Here is a 21,367-nt window from a genome sequence, read left to right on the forward strand (position 1 = left end):
CCACCTCGACTAGAGTAGTCACCTCCTCTCTGGCCTCCTGTCCTCCCTGGCCCTGGGACATAGCTCCTGCTGTCTCAGGAGGGTGCCTGTAAACACTGGAGCTGGGGCTGTCCCTCCTCCATGGCTCCCACCTCACTGGGAAGAAAAGCCAAAGCCCTCTGCAGACTGACAAGCATGCCGGGAACCATCTCCTCCCTGCCCTCGTTTCCTCCTCCCTTCCTTACTGCACTCCAGTCATATGGGCCTCCAGGCTGTCCCTACCTCAGGGTCTTTGCACATTCAGCACTCTCTGTCTGGTACCTTCCCTCCCTGATATTGTCACAGGAGCCTCCTCACTTCCCCGTGTCTTTGCTCAAATGTCGCCTTCTCAGTCTTTCCCAGAGTACTCTACTTAAAAGTTCATTAACCCTCACATTCCCTATCCCTCCTATTCTATTTCCTCTCGGCACTAATCACCAACACTCACCCCATATATTTTTGTTTCTTATCGGTCCCCCCACGTTGGAACCATCTCTGCACAATGACGAAATGTTTGTCTTTCCTTTTCACTGCCCTGTCGCCAGCTCTTGAAAGGATTCCTATCACAGCAGGCACCCACTGAACACCGCAGGGCCTGTCGGGAGAGATCCGAAAGAACCGCGCTTTTATGGCTGCAAGGAAGACTTGGGCCGCGCGGGGGAGCTCGCCGCCCGCGCACTGTGGACCAAAGTCCAGAGACCCATTGCGGAAAGCCCGAGAAAAATCCGCCGGAAAATAACCCCCCCTCTCCCTCCCGCACAGGATTTTCCCAGTCCCTTCGAGGTTTGGGGCGTCCCTGGTCCTACCCTGCACCTTTGCCCAGGCAGTTCGGGGAGGGATTTCAGCACCCACCACACCCCGCGTAGGAAGATCCCCGTGGAAATCCCTTAGGAATCATCAGGGCAGGAGAAGGGATGCTTTTCTAGCTGATGAGTGACTCGAAGCCCTATCCTCCGAAGGAAGGGCTCGAACGTCCCCTGGGCTCCCTCCCTTCCCCTTCTGCTGCGCGACCTCCCTGGCCCCTCAGAGGTCTCCATGGCGACGCGGCGCGCATCCCACAACAGGAAGTCTTAGGCGGCGTGGCTAAGCGCTGGGAGACCCCAGGGCCCCCAGCCTCGACGTGGTAGATGCCAAGCCTTGGGGTCACACGCGTAGGCCGTGGCCTTGGGGTGGGGGGCGCGGCGGCGGTCTATAGACACAATCCCTCCCCCCACGCCCCTTCCTAATGGAACTAGCCCCAGCAAATATCCGCACAATTTACCGCTGGCGCCCAGAGTTCAAGTTTCAAGAGCCAGGTGCAGCGCTTGGAGTTTGACCGCCTCCTCTCCTCGCCCCACTTCGGGGCGTAGTTGTTTCCCTGTGGAAAGGAAGGGTCCGAGCGCCCCCTCTCCATTCAAGGTGTGCTACCTCAGTTTCCCCGAGGGGCCTGGGGACGGCACCGGGGACCTCGGCGCGTCAGGACCACGCGGCTTCCTTCCTTTTTCTGGAGGCTGTAAAGACGCCCCCGCGGCGGAGGCCGAAAGGAGAAGCGCGGCCGCGGGGGCGGCCGGGGGGGGGGTGCGATGCAGGGCCCCGGACGTGATGACGCCTCGAGTCCTCACCCCATGGTTTCGCGGACCCTTGCATGCGCCCAGGCTTGCTCCTGCCGCTTCTTGGGAAATCTGTCAGCTGAGCAAGGGCTTGCCCCTTGGGGGAGGGGCACCCTTGATAGAGAGTGCCCCGAAGAGATTCCTGGGTCCCCACCCTAAAGAGCGATCGTCCACTCGGTTAAAGAGGCCTGCATGCGCTGGACAGTCAGACGAGTTCGAACCTCCTCGCCGCTCGGAGGCTCGGTTTACCCCTCTGTGGAATGGGCACAATAACAGTCCCTACCGTCCAGGGTAGTTGGCGGTATTCCGTAGAGCGCTTAGAGCAGCGGCACCGCAGCACCGCGGTGAGCCCGGCCCCGGGACCGAACCTGTCGCACCGGGAACAGCCCCCCCCTGAGCTCGCCCGGCCGCCGCGCCCCTCGTTGCTCCAGTTTGGAAATTCCAGCGCTCCAGCGGCCAACGAGGGGGGACAACGCGACTTAGGCTCGGCACCCTTTCAATCCGGAAATGCCGGAGCCCTCGTTCCGGAGGGGAAGGCGCGAGGTTTCCGGGAAAGTAGCACCGCCCCTCTGCCCCCCGTGCCCGGCCACAATAAAAGGCCCACGCGCTGCGGCCATGAGCCCAGTCGGAGCCGCACGTCTCTGCGCTGCCGGAGGTCGGTGCCCTGCTCTCCCAGCTTCGGCCCGCTATGGCTCTCGGCACCGCCCGTCCCGCGCTGCCAGCGCTCCTGGCCCTGATCGGAGCTCTGCTCCCAGGTGAGTCGGGGTGGGGCTGCCGTCGAGCCAACTCCCCGGATCCCCGCTGCGCCCCGGGCGCACGGGGAGGACCCGCTCCCGGCCGGCTGGGGATAAGCCCCTGTCGTACTTAGGTAGCTGTTTAGGGGAAGTTGGGGCTAGAGCCGCCGGCTGAAAGTTGACAGCAGTGGGTTCGAATCCAGACCCTGGATCACTTCCACGGGAGGCCTCAAGTTAGAGGTTGACATTCCCGGAGCCTCAGTTTCTCAGCTGTAAGATGGAGAACGTAAGAGCGGCCACTCGAAATGGTCGTGTCCTGGCCGAGTGCCACCCCTGGCTCCAAGACTCGGTCTGATTGTGTGCGGACGTGTCCGGCACCAAGCTGAGTAGGCCGGGGACCCCCCCCTCCCAACACACACACATGTACATTCTGTTCCTCGTCCCCCCTGCCCCTGGGGAAGTCCAGGACTGCCTCTGCTCAGGGGAATTCCAGGGCTGACTTGCCCAAAGGCCAGAGCTGAGAGTGGCATGCCCCAGCACCCCTCCACCAACCCCAGTCTGGGGGTTGCCGAAGGGAGACAGGGGGAGCGCCAAATGGTGGTCTGTGTTGGGAAGCCGGAGAGTGGGAAAGGGACACCTGTGGTTACCAGCCCAACAAAGGGTTCTAGTCCAGATGCCAATGTGGTTTCTACTGCTTTTCAGCTGAGTAACCGCACTTCTCCCAGCCTCACCATTTCACTCTGTGAAATGGGAACTATCCCAGAATCACTCTCGGAGAATTCACGGAGCTGCTGTTTTCCCACACCCCCATCCAGATAGAGGAACCCAAAGCTGAGGACAGGAATCTTTGCAAGAGGCAGATAGATAGGCCCTTTGGAAGGGCCCAGATAGATATTTTTTTCAGCTTTGGAGGCACCAGGGAGTCGGAGGGAGCTAATCGCCACAAGCCCCCTTCTTCCCTGCAAACAGGCACTGTCTGCCCTGTGCTAGGAGTCCATTGCATTAAGCGGGGGCTGGGATGACTATATTTACCCACCTTACAGAAGGGGAAATTGAGGTCTTGAGAGCGGAGACCACTTGGCAGAGGAAGTGAGGAGACAACTCAGTTGGAACTTTTCCATTCCTGGAGGGCTAGCCTCCTCCACCTCACGTCCTGGGAGAGAGAAGCACACTGACTTCATGTCCCTCCTCTGCTCAAGTCCGCCGTGGCTCCCCACTGCCCTCCAAATGAAGAACAAGTCCTTGGCATGGCCTGCCCTGCCCACATGATCCATCTTCCTGACCTTTCTCCCAGCTCTTCCTCCTCACTAACTCTCTCCAGCTACCCTGCCTCAGGACCTTTGCACTTGTGCCTGTTGCCTAGAATTAATTTCTCTCTTCTCTGAATGGCCAGCCCCTTCTCATCATTCGGATCTCTGCTCACACATTACCCTGTCACCAAGTCACTGTCTGTTCTCTCACCCTGTTTTGTTTTTGCCAAAGCTCTTATTAACATCAGTTATTAATTATCTTGTTTGCCTATGAATTTTTCTGTCTCCCACACTGAAGGCAGCGTTTTGCCTCGTTCAGGGCTCTGTGCCCAGCCCTCAACCCAGGCTGGGTACACGGTAATTGCTGATGAACCCGATTTGTCCTGACTTCCATCTTTTGTTCTAGGACTTGGAGGGGCCCAAACATCAGTGCACCCCCTAGAAGCCATCATACCCCGAGGCGGCTCTGTGCAGGTGAACTGTAGTACTTCTTGTGACCATCGCCCCTTCTTGGGCCTGGAGACGCAGCTGACTAAGAAGGAGGTCGCTCAGGGGGACAACTGGAAGATGTTTGAACTGAGTGGTGTGCAGGAAGATAGCACCCCAATATGCTTCTCATACTGTCAAGCACAGACAATGGTTTCGATGTCTCTCACCGTGTACTGTGAGTGGCTGGGCCCAGGGGCTGGACAAGGCAGGCTGGGTGGGGGAGGTGGACGCGTGCGAGTCCCCTCGGGCTGGGACAGCCTTTGTTGCTTGGTAGTGGGGACAGAGCTGGCTCGCCAGAGCACTGGTGGGCACATCTTCGGAAAGCCTCATTGTCGTTTGAAACCCCTTCTTGAATTTTCTTGGGTGCATTTAGCGTATTGCAGAGATTCAGTACATTTGAGTACTATAGGCCTCTGGAAACATGTGACAGATCCTAGATATGACTCTTTATTTTTTTTTTATTATTAAAAAAATTGTTTTAAATCTTAATTTTTGACAGAGAGAGAGAGAGAGAGACAGAGTACAAGAGCAGGGGAGGAACAGAGAGAGAGGGAGACATAGAATCCAAAGCAGGCTCCAGGCTCTGAGCTGTCAGTACAGAGCCCAACACAGGGCTCGAACTCCCCAACCGCGAGCTCACGACCTGAGCCAAAGTTGGACACTTAACCGACCGAGCCACCCAGGCGCCCCTAGATATGACTTTTTAAAAGATGTAGTTTAGGGGCGCCTCGGTGGCTCGGTCGGTTGAACATCTGACTCCTGATTTTGGCTCAGGTCAGGATCTCACTGTTTGTGGGTTCAAGCCCTACTTTGGGCTCTGCACCGACAGTGCGGAGTCTGCTTGGGACTGTCTCTCTCCCTCTCTCTCTGCCTCTCCCCTGCTTATACATGCTCTCTCTCTCTGTCTCTCTCTCAAAATAAATAAACATGAACAAAGAAGGAGATGCAGTTTAGGGGCACCTGGGTGACTCAGTGGGTTAAATGCGTCTGACTTTGGCTCAGGTCATGATCTCACAGTCCGTGAGTTCGAGCCTCGCGTCGGACTCTGCTGACAGCTCAGAGCCTGGAAGCTGCTTCAGATTCTGTGTCTTCCTCTCTCTCTGCCCCTCCCCTGTTTGTGCTCGGCCTCTCTCTCTCTCTCTCTCTCTCTCTCTCTCTCTCAAAAATAAATAAACATTTAAAACAAAATGTTAAAGAAGATGCAATTTAAAAGTAGCCCGGACATGGTAATTTTCACATATTGACAGCAATCAAAAGGGTTGATAACAGCCATGCTGGCAAGACGGTGGGGAAGCGGGCAGTCCTGGGACATCGCTGACAACGTGGGAACAGAGAAGCACAGCCCCGAGTGGGGAAGTGGTGTCAGTTCTCTAAGTGGCCCACGCATGTGTGCTTTGACACAGAAACCCCATTCCTCGGGATTGGGCTTATGTGTGTCCCCGGCCCCGCGGGAGCGGCGCGGGCTGCGGGATGGCGTTATTTTACTGTGGCTTTATTTGCATGGGCAGAAGTTTGCAAGCCACTCGGGCACAGGGCACGGGGGAGAGACGTTGTAGTTTGCTCACTCGAAGGCGCAGTATGCAACTGCACAAAGAGAAGGAGGAAGCTCCCGTGTCCTGAAAGAGAAATGACCTCCAAGGTGTCCCGTCACGTTCAAGAGAAGAGAGGCGTGCCCAGAACGAGGGGCATGCCATCCTTGGTGTTGAGGACCAGCAGGGTGGGGTGAGGGCCGCCCGTGTTGACACAGAAAGGAGCCAGGAGAGGAAATCCAAGAAATGAGAGAGAGAGGCTGGGGGAGGGGCGCTCCGGGAGAGGGCATGGGGCCAGTGTTTTCTATGTGCCTTCTTCTTCTCTGGGCACTTTCAACTGTGAGAACTACTATTACCATAGGCAATGAATAAATAAAATTCAGATGAAAACAAGATGGAACAAACAAACAAGGCAGAAAGGACAGGAAGAGTTAGCCAACTGGTCTCGGGGTTAGACAGCTTTGGGTTCCAGTCCCAGCATGGCCTTTATGGACCGGGTGGCCACGGGGGATGTGGCTTGTTCACTGACTTTGCCATGAGACCTCCTCGCGTGGGTGTAATGATGCATTGAGGCGTGAAGGACACTCCACCATCGTGGTGTCTGGGCAAAGCCTTTGGGGAAAACAGCGGCTTTGCTTCTGGTTTGGAGCATGTTTGGGCAGATTCTGGCCAGCTGAGGAGAGTCCCCAAACGTTCCCAGTGGCCTGCAAAACCCCAGGCAAACCTCCTCGAGGGACTTCTGCATCTTGGCGTGATAGTTGAAAACCCAGTGCTCCAACTTTGGGGCCTGGGTCTGCCACGTCTCTCCCTCTGTGACTTTGGGTACCAGGCTTTGCCTTAATTCCCAGCTTTGTGAAACGGAGCCGATGTCCTACACACAGGCAGGGGGTCACCTAGGAGAGGCCCTATCTAGCTTGGTCCTGCCCCACCCCTGGTGTAAAGATCCCTGGGTGGCTGAACTTTCTCTAGAAAGGATAAGCGTGTTACCTCCTGTAGGAGATGACCCCTAACTGGTCCTTGAAGGGTGAGTAGAAGTTGGTATAGACAGGCTTTCAGGGCAGAGGGAACAGCCTAGGTTTGAGTGGGAAAACATGCCGAACGGAGGGGGTCGGTGTTAGGAAGGGCTGAATACCAGCAGATTGGTGGGGATTTCCTCAGGGTGTTAGGAAGCCATGGAGGGTGTGAGAGCAGGCCAGGGATCTAGATAGCAGAAGGCTGGGCTGCCTGGGTGGCTCAGTTGGTTAAGTATCCAACTCTTGGTTTTGGCTCAGGTCACGATCTCACGGTTCATGGGTTCGAGCCCCGAATGGGATTTTCTCTCTCTCTGCCCCTCCCACATCTCTCTCTTTGGCTCTCTCTCTCTCTCAAAATAAATAAGCAAATAAACTTAAAAAAAAAATCATTAGCAGAAGGCTGGCCTTTTGGGAAGCCAGCGAGCAGTTGGCCATGGACCTCGTCCAGGCCACATGTGTGGGCAGTGGCTGGGTACAGGAAGGGAGGGCAGACAAATACTTGGAAGAGGGAACTAACCAGGACTGAAGGTTGGGGTTCAGGGAGAGGCAGGGGCAAGACAGACCTCCTCCCCCAGTCTGGCCTTCAGGGCAAGGAGCTGTGCTCAGAGATAGGAACTCCTTTTGGGGGCTGAGGTTTGAGGTTTGCACCCAGCTCTGCAAATTCGTGTTTGCAGCAGGTGCTTATGGGTAAGCCCTGGACGTCTAAAGGTTTTCTTGCCCCCCCCCCCGTTTGTTTTTAAAGCTATACTGAGATATCATTTACAGAATACATACATAAGTCACCCCTTTCAAGTGTACAATTCAACAAATTTGCATGTATTTATAGAGTAGCACAGCCCTCACCACCATCTAATTTTAGAACATTTCCATCACCCTAAAAGGAAACCTCATGTCCATTTACAGTCATTCTATTTCTTAAATGCATTAATGAAAGCCCTACCTCCAATAACCCATTTTACAGCTCAGGAAACTGAGATTCGATTTCCCCAACTGCAAGGGCTGGAGCAATTTCCAGGGCAAAGTCGCTCGCCTACAGCTCATAGCACAGAAGCCCCAAAGCTAGGAATCAAACCCAGGGCCCTCAGTGCTAAGTCACAGCTCACTGGGACTCTGCTTTTAATTTTCACTTTCAGTCCCGGCCTCAAATTCTGTTACTTTATGTGTAACGGGGACCCTGGCCTGCAAAACCCAAGCCCACATGTTGTGTTTTCAGGGGATACTCAGAGTTCCGTTTTGAGTGTCTGTTGGTTATTCTTGCATTTTTAACATTTCAGGGGACCACGCAGCACATTTGGGAACTTCTTTCCCCTAAAAGGGGGCTCCTGAAAGGCCTTAAGTCAGTGCGGGTGGCTCAAACTTATTTTTTCTATAAATACAGAGAGCCTACTGTGTGCCACCAACAGATCAGGGAACAAAGCTGACAAAGACCCCCCCCCCCCCGGGCTGAACTTACCTGGCAGGACAGGGAAATAGAGAAACGAGTTAACTGAGAAGATGTGTGTCACCCTTGGGTGTCGGACAGTGAGGGGTGCTGTGGGGGGAAATAAGGCCAAGAAGAAGAGAAGGGGGGAGCATAGGGTCTCTTAAAAACAATGTCTACTCAATCTCTACTGGACTGGGCAGTTTAAATTTACTGTATGTATTTGACGGGACTCCCGGTGATAGATTTTGAGGTTTTTGGTTTTTGTTTTTTTTTTTTTCCACCCTTCACTCTTAGACGCTGCAGTGGATAAATTGTTTTTGCCCCCTTCTCAGCCACCTGGGGACTTCCCACCGGTTTATCCAGAAGCTCTTAACATTCCTGTCTGGCTTAGGTGGTTTGGGGTGTGTCGCGTGAAGAGCGGGGAGGGGGGAGGCCCCTGGACGGGACGCAGCCGGCGCCCCAGCGCCCCCTGCGGGCGGGCAGCGTCTCTGGCTCACACAACACCCCCCCACCCCCAGGGTTCCCGGAGCGCGTGGAGTTGGCCCCCCTGCCCCGCTGGCAGCCCGTGGGCGAAAACCTCACCCTGCGCTGCCAGGTGGCCGGCGGGGCGCCCCGGACCAACCTCACGGTGGTGCTGCTCCGCGGGGAGGAGGAGCTGAACCGGCAGCCGGCCGTCGGGGAGCCCGCCGAGGCCACGGTCACGGTGCTGGCGGGCAGAGACGACCACCTCGCCAATTTCTCGTGCCGCACGGAACTGGACTTGCGGTCCCGAGGGCTGGGTCTGTTCCAGAACAGCTCGGCCCCCAGGCAGCTCCGAACTTTCGGTGAGGCGCTGGGGAGCTGCCAGAGAGGATAGGCTGGGGCGGTGGGGGGGGGGGGGAGTCCTGCTTGGCGCGTGGGGAAGAAAGGGGCCTTTGGTCATGGGGGTGCTAAGGTGGTGACCTACCTAGATTACAAGGGCTCCTGGGAAAGAGCATGTTCTTGGCCATTGGGGTGGGGTGCGCTGGGATGGGGCGCCCCAGCTACAGGATCTTCTGAGAAGGCGGTAACCCCATATGTGTGCCGGGGCAGGGGTGACCCCGGGCCACCGAGGCTCTTGGGAAGAGGATGCCCCAGATGAGGGAATGAAGATGCCCCCAGAAAAGGGCTTTAGGTTGTCTGTCCCCTCTGTGTTCACACCCACCCTCTCTCACCAGTCCTGCCAGAGACGCACCCAAACCTTGTTACCCCCAGCCTTGTGGAAGCGGGCACAGAGTGGCCCGTGAACTGCACCATGGACGGGCTGTTCCCAGCTTCGGAGGCCCAAGTCCGCCTGGAGCTGTCTGGCCGGAATCTGCACCCCACAGTCACGCACAACAACGACTCCCTCTTGGCCACGGCCCATGACAAGGCCAACATGGAAGAGGAGGGCACCCGGCAGCTGTCGTGCGTGGTGACCCTGGGACACCAGAGCCGGTCGTGGCAGGAGAATGTGACCATCTACAGTAAGTAGAGACGGGGCGGGGCTTCCAGGGGGTGGGACCGGTACTGGGAGGCGGTGCTCACCGTGTGCCCCGCCCCCAGGCTTCCCGGCTCCCAACCTGACCCTGAGTGAGCCAGAGGTCTCAGAACAGACTGTGGTGACCGTGGAGTGTGAAGCCCAGGCCGGGGCCCTGGTGATGCTGAGCGGGGGGGTCCCGGCAAGGCTTCCAGGACCCAGGGCCCAGCTCCAACTAAATGCCAGCGCCGAGGACAATGGGCGCATCTTCTTCTGCTCTGCTCTCCTGGAGGTGGCCGGGCAGGTGCTACACAAGAACCAGACCCAGGAGCTCCGTGTCCTGTGTGAGTGGAGCTGCTGGACAATGACTCCTAATCCTCAAGACCCAACCCCTAAGGCCCCTGGAGCTCCTGCCCTCTGGGGGTCCCCTCCAGCCCTCTCCCCAGATTCCAGAGTCCTCCTGTCCCAGGTGGTGAGGGGTGTCCTGGTCCCTGACCTCATCCCTCATCTTGCTGTGTTTCTCCAGATGGTCCCCGATTAGACAAGAGGGATTGTCTGGGAAACTGGACGTGGCAGGAAGGCTCCCAGCAGACCCTGACATGCCAAGCTTGGGGAAATCCAGTTCCTGAGCTGAAGTGTCGCCGGAAGGGGGATAATGCTCTGCTGCCCATCGGGGACCTGAGACCTGTCACGCGGGAGGTTGCAGGCACTTACCTGTGTCAGGCCAGGAGCCCCCGTGGTGAGGTCACCCGTGAAGTGGTCGTGAACGTGATCTGTGAGTGTGCCGGTGTTTAGGGCTGGGCAGGGCAGAGGCAGTGAGCCTGGCTCGACCTTCATCACCCACTGTGTCCTCCCCCACAGACCACCGGAATTACATCCTCACCACCATTCTGGTGACAGTTGCTTTCACCATAGGAGCTGCGGGCCTAGCTGCTTACTTCTATAACCGCCAGCGGAAGATCCAGAAATACAAGTTACAGAAGGCCCAGGAGGCGGCTGCCATGAAGCTGAACACACCAGCCACGCCACCCTGAACCTGTCCCAGGACAGGGCCTCCTCCTCAGCCCCCCACACAGTGGCAGCGGTGCCACATTGAACAATGGTCCATTCAGCTCCACCCACCTTCCCAGGACGCCCGAGGACAGGACAGAGGCCTCAGGATACAGACAGCATTGGGGATCAAGGCACATGCACACTTAGGATCCCCAAGCCTCACACCTGACCTGTAGTCACAGGACTGAGCCATGAGGAGGGGGCGGGACTTGGGTCATGACTGTGAGGGGTGCCAAAGCCTGACCAGACCAGAGGGGGTGTGGTGGTTCACTTGACCTGGGACACCCAACTGTGAACCAGTGAAACTCACCCCTGCCGCGTGTGCTGAGGCCCCGCAGTCCTAGGGAGAAGTGGCCTGCACAAACACATACAGCATGGAAACATAGCCCCATCCTTCCGATGACATGCCAGCTCCAGTGCGGCTGTCCATTGACTGTCCCCAACTTTTGATGGATGTATTTATTAATTTGTTCTCTTATGAGCTATTTATTGAGTGCCTTTTATGTGGGTTAGAATAGTAAAGAAGAGGAACATAGGTTCCTGTCCTCAGGGAGCTCTCAGTCTAGTCTCATTCAGGGCCGCCAGGTACAGTTGTACTGGCTGTGCACTGCAAAGGAGTGCCTGGCGAAAAGATCAAGCGGGGCTGGAATTTCCTACTCCGGCTGGCTAAGCTGCTTTCCTCCAGAAGGGGACTGGCAATGGTGATATGGTTTAGTTGGTAACCTGCCCAGGGACAACCACTGAGCCCTTACTCCTCCCCCCATCTCTGACACTGACCTCCGTTAACCACCTCTCTGCCCATAAGCATCTGCTAGTGCTCACAGTGACACTGTGGCGTGCCTAAACATGAATGCCCATTCACTGACAGCTAAACCATATAGTCCCATGAAACTATGCCCAACCGCTGTGTGTCCCTGCCTTGTCCTACCTGGTTCCATCTTGGGACCTTGCAAGAACAGAGCACTCTGGCAGCTCCAAATTCCAGCGGAGACAAGGGCCCTGCAGGCAGTGCGGAGGAGGGGCCTGGGAGGATCCCCTCCCAGTTCCAGAAGCCTCTTTCTTGTGCTAATAAAGCTTCTTCTCAGTGCGCCTGCCTTGTGTGAGTTGAGGGAAGATGTCCAACGTCCAGTTGGAGCCCTTTCTAGTCCCATCCTCCCACTTCCTCCTCATCCTCCCATTTCCTCCCCTAAGAAAAGGCTGCCGGTTCAAGGCCCACCCCTGAGGCTCTAGTCCAAATCTGGGGCTCTTCAGAACCTCTTAAGATTCTAGCGAAAATTAAAGATTCCTCTCCAGAAAACTCTCTGACCCTTGGTTTCTGGTGGTTTGGAATCCCGTTCTTGAGCCGAGGGAGGGGCTGAGGGTCTTTACGCAGGCTCCAGGGCCCTCTAGGGGCCTCTGTCTCTCCGGGTGGGGCTGAGGAGGCGGGGCTGCGGGCCTCCTTATCTCCACAGCCAGCTTTGGCTCCCTGGCGCGGGGCCCCTCAGTCTGGGCCCTTTCCCATGGGGTCTCTGCTCCCCCTCTCGCTGCTGGTTTTGCTGGCGGCTGCCTACCGGGGAGGCGGGAGCGCGCGTTGGCGCCGGGCTGCGCGGGCTCAAGGCCCCGGAGGCAACTCTCCGGAGCCCTCGGAGACCTCGGCGTCCTTCTGGGTGCGCGTGAGCCCGGCGTTCAAGGCCGTGCCGCCGGGGGGTTCAGTGTGGCTTAACTGCAGCAGCAGCTGCCCCCTGCCGGAGAATTCCAGCCTCAGCACTCGGCTGCGGCGGGGCCGAACGCTTAGTGGGCCCGGCTGGGTATCCTACGAGCTGTTGGATGTGAGGGCCTGGAGCTCCGAGGTGCGCTGCTTCGTCACCTGCGCAGGAGAAACGCGGGGGGCCACGGCCAAGATCACCGCCTACAGTGAGGGACTGGGGCTCAGGTTCTCCTGGGGTGAGGGGAGGGGGACGGAGGGGGGGGTATTTGACAGTCGCGTTAGGGGGCGCACGCGCACCTTGCTCAGCGGCCCCCTCTTGCTTTAGAACAGCCGCACAGCGTGATCCTGGATCCCCCAGTCTTAGTGGGCAGTGAGTACACGCTGCGCTGCCACGTGACACACGTATTCCCCGTGGGCTTCCTGGTGGTAACTCTGAGGCGCGGCGGCCGGGTCATCTACTCTGAGAACCTGGAGCGCTTCACTGGCCTGGACCTGGCCAATGTGACGCTGACGTACACGTTACCCGCTAGGCCCCGCGACTTCTTGCAGCCCGTGACCTGCCACGCACGCCTCAATCTTGATGGCTTGGTGGTCCGCAGCAGCTCGGCACCCATGACGCTCACAGTCCTCGGTGAGGCACCTTTGGAATCCTGGAGACTTGAGGAGGGGTGGGGAAGGGTTATGACCCCGGCAGGGTGAGAGAGCCAAGCGGCAGCTCCATGCGGGGCGTCACATCAACATGTGTTCCCTTCCTAATTCTCACCTCCTGTCCCCAGCTTGGAGCCCCGCGCCCAAGGTCTTGGCCTCCACCTCCATCGCGGCCTTTGTGGGGATCCTTCTCGTCGTGGGGGCCACCTACCTGCGAAAATGGCTATTGATGCAGTCCCGGGGCGCAGAGGGGGTGGTCCATGACCGCTGAGCCAGAGGAAAAAGGAATCAGAAGCAATTTGGGGAACCCTGACTGGTTCAATAAAGCTTTCCTCAGTCAGCCTCTGTCCCATGGCCTAAACGTCCCCCATTAGGGTTCCTTTTTGGCCTTGCCTCGATCACTTTCTCCAAGTTCCTGGTCTCTCTTAGGGCACCTGAGGTTTCCTTTCTCAACCACCTGGGGACCTGGGCGTCCCAGTCCCTCTGCATTTCCAGCCAAGTGTGGCAAAGTACTTCTCCTGCAGGCATTATCAGAGGGGTGCAGATAGGCATAGTTTGGGTACTGGAGGGCTTTGGGCTGTGGTGGTGGTAGGGGGTGGCTCACAGTATGGTTTTTCCCGATTGGCTCTGCTGCTGCCACGCTGCAGCTCTGATTGGATGTTAAGTTTCCTTTCCTATCCCCCACCCCCCTTAAAACCTAGCACTTTCCTGGAGGACAGGGGTGGAGCGAGAACTGGCCCCCACAGTTCACTGTTAGTGCTGGGGGGAGAGCACAAATGGGAGGGGGCCCATGACACTGAGGGACAGAGATATGAAGAAAAGGTGCCCATGTGGTGACTGCAGGGAAGGAGCAGTCAGATGGCCCACGTGGGGTGTCACAGACTCATGTCCTGGCAATGTCTTGATAGTCACCGGGCACATGCGGGGGTGTCAAAGCTTGGGGCCCGGATGAAGGGTCGAAGTGTTATAGTTGGTCTCTTGGTCTCGCGTGGACAGAATCCGAGCCCGCACTGGGTATCTGGCAGGGCCCGGGCTGTCCAGGGCCCCGCCTACCGCGCGGAAAGCGGATTCTGGGGTGCTCTTCCGAGGCTTGAGCTCATACACGCCGCGTAGACACGTGCCCGCTGCACGCTGGGTAAATACAGACCCAGAGCGGAGCCGACCCTAATTTAGACGCCCGCGAACGCTGCGCGCATGCACACGTGTTCCCGACTCGTTGGCACTTTCGTCCCCACCCCCTCTGTCGCGTGCGGGGGCGGAGCCGGAGGGGGACTAGGGGCGTGGCTGTAATCCTCAGCTCTCCGGGTCAAAAGGAGAAGGATCCGGGAGGGAGGCCTCCCCACACCCTTCTCTAGAACTGTGCCTTCCCCCATCCTGCTCTTTCCAGATCTCTCCTAGCCCTCAAACCCTCAACCCCCTGCTCAAGGGGCGCGGGGCGGAGGCGGAGGGGGGGGGGATGGATAACTATGGGGGCGGAGCTCTGAGTCCAGCTTATTATCACGGCATCCAAGCTAGGGGTAGCGTGGGGGTTTGAGAAGGGCAACCCAGCATCCCCGGACCTCCGCTTCGCCGCGGAGGATGACGCGGGAGCGCGCGGCCGCCCCCAGAAGGCTCCGGGCGATGGGGCGGGCTTCCACGTAGACCCCGGGGGTCGCTCGCTCCTGCCAGCACGCCTTCGCCAAGGCCGGGAGCCTGGAGCACGCTCGCCCTCCCGCCCCCCCAGCCGCCTCTGCCGCCGCCCCCTCCTTGGAAACCAAGTTACCAACGTTAAACCAATCCCCGAACGCAACTCTGCCTCCTCCACAACCCACCCGCCGCGCCGTCCTCTAGCCCAGCTCCGCGCTCGCGCTCGCGCTCTCCTCGCCTCCTGCGCTTCTCCCGCGGCGGCGATGCCAGGGCCCTCGCCAGGGCTGTGCCGGGCGTTGCTCGGCCTCTGGGCTGCCCTGGGCCTGGGGTTCCTCGGCCTCTCAGGTAAGAGCCGGGTCCTGGCTCAGGGTGGACAGGGTGGGGGCGGAGTTCCCGGACCAGATAAGCGGCCACAAGCCCCTCCCGGCTCCGCCCTCCTCTCGCTCCACTCCCACGCTTCTGCCCCACCTTGAGCCCTGGCCTTTCCCCTCTATCCCTCTTCCCACCAACATACACTGGAGACCCAGCTTCCAGACTCCTCGTTCGCCCAGATCTCTACCCTACCGTCTTCTTCGAGATCCTGGGTGCTCTTCCGAATCCAGCCTCATGCTCTGGATACCCCGTGTCTCCCTTGTCCCCTTCCGGGGTACCTCCCCACGCTCTGTTATGCACCCTGGTCCACGGACTGACATCTTCCTCACTCGTGGTCCGGAAAGACCCGATTTCCCCAACTGCCGTGACTCAGAGGAGCTATTCCCGCTCCATCCGGAGCCCTGGCAACCGAGTCCCTCAGCTGTTACCGCGATTCCTTCCAAGAGCCCAGCCTTCTGTGTTCTCCCGGGTTTGGGGGGTCCTCACTTATGCTTGACTCAGTTTCACCTCCCCTTTGCCCTCGCCTCAACCTGTCTCCCCCGTCTCCGGCAAGAATCCTGAGAACCAGTTCGTTTTCCTTCCTCCACACGAGGTCCCCTCCTCCCATCGTTGCGGTGTGCGTCAAAGACCCCATCTTTCATCCCCTCCCCCCTCCCCCCCATGCTTTCCCATCGCTCCATGGGCATCTTGGAGACGGGGGTGTCTCCGCTGCCCCGTCCCAGAGACGCCCTCGAGGTTTGAACCCTGGGAGCGCGCCTGCAAACCTGAGGCCGGGACAGGATGCAGGGCTCCTGAGTTCTTTCTTGCCCCCTGCTAATTCCCTAAGAATCCCTGATTCGAATAGGGGCACTAAGATCCCAGGAAAGTGGCTCCCCAGGCTGAGCCCACGTTTCCCTGGGCAGCGGTCGCGCAGGAGCCCTTTTGGGCGGATCTGCAGCCCCGCGTGGCGCTTGTGGAGCGCGGGGGATCTTTGTGGCTGAATTGCAGCACTAACTGCCCACGACCTGAGCGCGGTGGCCTGGAGACCTCGCTGCGCCGGAATGGGACCCAGAGGGGCTTGCGCTGGCTGGCTCGGCAGCTGGTGGACATCCGTGAGCCGGAGACCCAGCCTGTCTGCTTCTTCCGCTGCGCGCGGCGCACACTGCAGGCGCGTGGGCTCATTCGTACTTTCCGTGAGTTCTCAGCGGCCACGCTTACTCTACTACTTTCCCTCCCTTCCAAGCCCCGCCCCCTGGGTCACAGAGTCCTCCCCTTCGGGCTCCACCCTCTGGATCCCCACGCGCTCCCTCTCTGGGCCCCTGGTTCCACGCCACGTCCCTCTAAACCCCCGCGTTTCCAAAAAGCTGTGGTTACCCTTTCCAGAGCGGCCGGATCGTGTAGAGCTGGTGCCGCTGCCTGCCTGGCAGCCTGTGGGCGAGAACTTTACCCTGAGCTGTAGGGTCCCGGGCGCTGGGCCTCGTGGGAGCCTCACTTTGACCCTGTTGCGGGGCGCCCAGGAGCTCATCCGTCGCAGCTTCGCGGGGGAGCCACCCCGAGCGCGGGGCGCTGTTCTTACAGCTACAGTACTGGCGCGAAGGGAGGACCATGGGGCCAATTTCTCTTGCCGCGCGGAGCTGGACCTGAGGCCGCACGGCCTGGGGCTCTTTGAAAACAGCTCCGCCCCCAGACAGCTCCGAACCTTCGGTGAGTGAGTGTCGGGAGAAGGGGACCAAAAGGGGTCGGGCAAGTGTTAAGAAGTTTGGAGGCAGGGAAATCTGAATTCTAATCCTAATTCCAACATGCCCCAGCTGCGCGTTGTTTTCCCCTACGTGCCTTGAGGATAATACGATACGATACGATACGATACGATAATACGGTGCATGGAACGTGCTTAGTACATACTGAGCGTTCGATACATAAATTCAAGCTGTTCTGTGACTCCCAGCCCTGTCTCCGGACCGCCCGCGCCTCGCTGCCCCCCGACTCTTGGAAGTGGGCTCAGAAAGACCCGTGAGCTGCGCCTTGGACGAGCTATTTCCAGCCTCGGAGGCTTGGGTCTACCTGGCGCTAGGGGATCAGAGGCTGAGTCCCGATATCACCTTCGAGGGGGACGCGCTTATGGCCACTGCCACAGCCACAGCTAGTGCAGAACAGGAGGGGGCCAGCCAGCTGGTCTGCAACGTGACCCTGGGGGGCGAGAGCCGCGAGACCCGGGAGAACGTGACTATTTACAGTAAGAGGGAGTGACGCGGACCCTGCGCGGTTCTGGGGTGGAGCCAGAGGAACGGGAAGGCGGGGCAAATAGTGGGCGGGGCCTTAGTATAGGAATAGGCGTGGTCCGAAAGTCCATAAGGGGTGACAGAGACTGAATAGCAGGCGGAATATGAGACGCCGGAAAGGGAAGGCCGCAAACCCAGCGAGGATCTCCGAAAGATTTGGCGGAGACAACCTCAAGGGGGCGGGTCGAGATGGGGCGGAGCCTGCGCATCCCGAGGGGAGGAGCGCGGTACCCTTAGTTTGGCCGCAGAGCCGGGACGGTTCGGGTAGATAAGGGTCAGCCTCGACCCGCAGGAGGGGCGTGGTCAAGGGATTCACCGCCAATGCCCTGTCCCCAGGCTTCCCGGCGCCGGTCCTGACCCTGAGCGAGCCCACCATCCCCGAAGGGAAGGTGGTGACAGTAACTTGCTCAGCTGGGGCCAGAGTCCTGGTCACACTGGACGGAATTCCAGCCGTGGTCCCAGGGCAGCCCACCCAGCTTCAGCTAAATGCCACCGAGGACGACGACAGGCGCAGCTTCTTCTGTGATGCCACTCTCGAGGTGGACGGGGAGACCCTAAGCAAGAACAAGAGCGCCGAACTCCGCGTCCTATGTGAGTTGGCCTTTAACCTCTCGCCTCCCCGTGATTTCCAAGGACCTGTCCAGTCCCTGGCCCTGCTGTGGAAGTGGGGCTTTTCCTCATGTCCGGCTTCTCTGTATCCCACGCCCCTGCCTGCAGACGCCCCTCGGCTGGACGATTCGGACTGTCCCAGGAGCTGGACGTGGCCCGAGGGCCCAGAACAGACGCTGCGCTGTGAAGCCCGAGGAAACCCCGCTCCCTCCGTGCACTGCGCACGGCCTGACAGCGGGGCAGTGCTGGCGCTGGGCCTGCTGGGTCCAGTCACTCGCGCTCTCGCCGGCACTTACCGCTGCACTGCGGCCAATGTCCAGGGCCAGGCAGTCAAGGACGTGACGCTGACGGTGGAGTGTGAGTGGGGGTGCACAGGGCGCATCTCTAACAGGGTCTAGGGGCAACTAAGCCTACAAGGAAGAGTGGGGACAGGATCTGAAGTGTGCCTTTGGGCAGGATTTTGGAAAAGGGAAGAGGCTGGCGAGTGGGATTAGGGGAAGATCTTGGGGAAAGAGGGAGAGGAAGAGGTAGACGTGTCCCTAAGGGTCTGGGGTGCGACATCTGGACGGAGTCTTGGAAAGGGGGACTTTCCAAGCCCTCTAACAATTTTTAGGTCAAAGACTCGGGGACAGTCCTGTGGGCGCTTTGTAGGAATCAGAAAAAGGGCTCCAAACAGCTCACAGCTCGACCAGCGTGAAACCTCTTTGGTTCAGTGTCTTTGTGCCTGCCCAACACTTTGTGGCCGCCCTTAGACGGAAAGGGGGTCTAGGGACATTAGGCCAGTCCCTAAACCCCAAACCGAACAACATATCTTCCCCCAGACGCCCCAGCGCTGGACATCGTGGGCTGCCCAGAACACATTACATGGCTGGAAGGAACAGAAGTCTCACTGAGCTGTGTGGCGCATGGAGTCCCGCCGCCGAGCGTGAGCTGTGTGCGCTCTGGGGAGGCCAGGGTCCTGGAGGGCCTGCTGCATGTGGTCCGGGAGCACGCAGGAACCTACCGCTGCGAAGCCACCAATGCTCGAGGTTCTGCAGCCAAAAATGTGGCTGTCACGGTGGAATGTGAGTGGGGACAACACGGGGCAGGATGGTAGGTGAGGATAACCCTGGCCTGACTTCCAGTCTCTGTGTGACCTTCTGCTCCCCAGATGGCCCCAGTTTTGAGGAGCTCAGCTGCCCCAGCAATTGGACATGGGTGGAAGGATCTGAGCAGCTGTTTTCTTGTGAGGTGGATGGAAAGCCAGAGCCAAGCGTGGAGTGCATCGGCTCAGAGGGCACCAGTGAAGGGATGCTACTCCCGCTGGCACCCCCAGACCCTAGTCCCAGAGTCCCCCGCATCTCTAGTGAACTGGTACCTGGTATCTACGTCTGCAACGCTACCAACAGGCACGGCTCCGTGGTCAAGACAGTCGCCGTGAGCACGGAGTGTGAGCGGGGCCCAGGCTGGTGGGAAGTAGGGGTGCCCCAGGGTCCGCCCCCCCCCTAACGTCCCCCATGGCTGCTTTGCAGCGCCGCCGCAAATGGATGAGTCCACCTGCCCGAGTCACCAGACGTGGCTGGAAGGGACTGAGGCTGCCGCGCTGGCCTGCGCCGCCCGGGGTCGCCCCTCCCCGCAAGTGCGCTGCTCCCGGGAGGGCGTGCCGAGGCCTCAGCGGCTGCGCGTGTCCCGAGAAGATGCGGGTACCTACCGCTGCTTGGCCACCAACACGCATGGCACGGACGCACGGACTGTCACCGTGGGCGTGGAATGTGAGTGGGAGCAGCACCGGATGGAGGGCACCAGGTCCCCCAAACAGCGACTTGCAGCAGTAGGATTGCCCAAGACAGTTCAAGGGCACCTCCCCAGACCCCTTCCTGGGGACAAGAATTCCTCATCTAAACCTGAGGAGAATGAAAACTCTAGGGAACGGGAGCCCGGGCCCCCTCAAGTTCTAGGTCAAAAGGGCACCGGTGTAGGGCCCCACTTCTCATTCCTTGAGGCAGGGCACAGGATTTTAGTGCTGATGACAGCCTGATTATGGGGAGAGGTGGCTCTGGTGGGAGGCAGGGTCCTCGCCTGCCCATCTGAAGAAGGGTGCTCTCAGATTGTGGTTGGGTGGAAGGTCAGTAGGTCAGTGGCTGGACCGGCTCTGAGCGGCCCCTCCAACCTCCTGTCCCCTGCAGACCGCCCGGTGGTGGCCGAGTTGGCGGCCTCGCCTCCCGGAGGCGTGCGGCCAGGTGGGAACTTCACGTTGACCTGCCGCGCGGAGGCCTGGCCCCCAGCCCAGATCAGCTGGCGCGCGCCCCCGGGGGCGCCCAACATCGGCCTCTCGAGTAACAACAGCACGCTGAGCGTGGCGGGCGCCATGGGCAGCCACGGCGGCGAGTACGAGTGCGCAGCCACCAACGCGCATGGGCGCCACGCGCGGCGCATCACAGTGCGCGTGGCTGGTGAGTGGCGGCTGGAGGGGCGGGGCGAGGGATCTTCAGGGGGCGTGGCCTGCGGCTTGGGGCCCCTGAACCCGGTCCTTGTTTCCGCTCCCATTCCGCCGCACCCGAGTGTGCCAGGGCCGAAGTCAGGGGCGCCCTGGCGAGTGGGGTTTCGATGGCGGGTTGGGGGCGGAAGGTGAAGGGAGGACTGGAGCTCACGGGGAGGGACCCTCCAGGGCTGTGATGGCTGTCGGAAGGAGCTTATTAACTTGGGGGTCGGTTATGTGTGGTAAGAGACTTGATCTAATAATTCGCCCTTCACTGCGTCGCTGTGGAGAAGGGGGGTTGGAGAGGGACCTAGAGCAGAGGAGGCGGGTGAGGGGGGCCCTCGCCAAGATCTCTTCCCCCCACTTCGCGTATCTCTGTGGGTTTTCCGGGTGAAGGAATGACCCGGTCTCCCCCCACCTTCATCCTTTTGGGGGTGAGTTGGTTGACTTGTGGGTATCCCTGGGGCTAGGGGCCTCTATCCAATGTCGAAATGACACTCCTCGGGGTCGGGGCGCTCGGGGTAGCCTTCCGGGCTTTCTCCTATCCCCCACCCCGCTCTGTGAGTTCCCTGGGGTTCTCTGCCAGGCCCGGGAGGTCTGACCTTGTGCCTGCGGGGAGGGAAAAGAGGAGGCCGGGCTTGGGAGCCTTGAGCCGGTCCACCCTCTTTGAGGATCTCCACCCCGCAGGTCCGTGGCTGTGGGTCGCCGTGGGCGGCGCGGCGGGGGGCGCAGCGCTGCTGGCCGCGGGGGCCGGCCTGGCCTTCTACGTGCAGTCCACCGCTTGCAAGAAGGGCGAGTATAACGTGCAGGAGGCCGAAAGCTCTGGTGAGGCCGTGTGTCTCAACGGCGCGGGCGGCGGCGCTGGAGGGAGCACGGCCGCAGCCGAAGGTGGAACCGAGGCTGCGGGCACCGCGGAGGCGCAGGCCGGGGGCGAGGTCTTTGCCATCCAGCTGACGTCAGCGTGAGCCCGCTCCCCTCTCCCCGCGGGCCGGGGGACGCCCCCTAGAGGCACAGCGGGGCTTACTTATTGTTCTATTTATTTATGTATTTATTTATTTATTCACTTATTTATTCAATTCCAGGGGCGTCATCCCCTTTTTCTACCCCGCCCCCCAATAAAGTTTTTATAAAGGA

The 21,367-nt window shown here is 59.4% G+C and overlaps 4 protein-coding genes across 5 annotated transcripts in view; 3 read left to right on the forward strand and 1 right to left on the reverse strand.

Moving 5' to 3' along the window:
- The window catches only part of LOC115527641, a 3,267-nt gene extending 1,043 nt beyond the window's left edge, over positions 1 to 2,224 (reverse strand). The window contains exons 1-3 of the mRNA XM_030335433.1: positions 2,212 to 2,224; positions 1,426 to 1,669; positions 467 to 613 (exon numbers count right to left, since the gene is read on the reverse strand). Of these exons, the coding sequence (XP_030191293.1) occupies positions 467 to 613; positions 1,426 to 1,669; positions 2,212 to 2,224 (404 nt within the window). The remainder of the gene's footprint in view (positions 1 to 466; positions 614 to 1,425; positions 1,670 to 2,211) is intronic.
- Positions 2,225 to 2,235: 11 nt separating this feature from the next.
- On the forward strand, positions 2,236 to 11,662 carry ICAM1 (intercellular adhesion molecule 1). 2 transcript variants are annotated; one of them, XM_030300147.2, is made up of 7 exons: positions 2,236 to 2,362; positions 3,998 to 4,255; positions 8,564 to 8,869; positions 9,242 to 9,529; positions 9,609 to 9,866; positions 10,049 to 10,297; positions 10,384 to 11,662. In XM_030300147.2, exons 1-7 carry the CDS (start codon positions 2,296 to 2,298, stop codon positions 10,554 to 10,556), a joined length of 1,599 nt encoding a protein of 532 aa, XP_030156007.1. In that variant the 5' UTR covers positions 2,236 to 2,295; the 3' UTR covers positions 10,557 to 11,662. The 2 variants fall into 2 exon arrangements, with proteins under 2 accessions (XP_030156007.1, XP_030156015.1); XM_030300155.2 differs by having other exon boundaries at positions 10,438 to 10,511.
- A 284-nt stretch (positions 11,663 to 11,946) lies between these two features.
- Positions 11,947 to 13,250, forward strand: ICAM4 (intercellular adhesion molecule 4 (Landsteiner-Wiener blood group)). The gene is made up of 3 exons (XM_030300297.1): positions 11,947 to 12,468; positions 12,588 to 12,893; positions 13,039 to 13,250. Exons 1-3 carry the CDS (start codon positions 12,075 to 12,077, stop codon positions 13,179 to 13,181), a joined length of 843 nt encoding a protein of 280 aa, XP_030156157.1. The 5' UTR covers positions 11,947 to 12,074; the 3' UTR covers positions 13,182 to 13,250.
- Positions 13,251 to 14,799: 1,549 nt separating this feature from the next.
- Positions 14,800 to 21,367, forward strand: ICAM5 (intercellular adhesion molecule 5). The gene is made up of 11 exons (XM_030299939.1): positions 14,800 to 14,881; positions 15,811 to 16,080; positions 16,271 to 16,591; positions 16,833 to 17,120; positions 17,503 to 17,757; positions 17,884 to 18,132; positions 18,597 to 18,839; positions 18,926 to 19,204; positions 19,287 to 19,526; positions 19,941 to 20,207; positions 20,921 to 21,367. The coding sequence occupies exons 1-11, from the start codon at positions 14,800 to 14,802 to the stop codon at positions 21,196 to 21,198; spliced, it is 2,772 nt and encodes a 923-aa protein (XP_030155799.1). The 3' UTR covers positions 21,199 to 21,367.

Source organism: Lynx canadensis, chromosome A2 (assembly GCF_007474595.2).
Source record: "Lynx canadensis isolate LIC74 chromosome A2, mLynCan4.pri.v2, whole genome shotgun sequence".
Lineage (NCBI taxonomy): Eukaryota > Metazoa > Chordata > Mammalia > Carnivora > Felidae > Lynx > Lynx canadensis.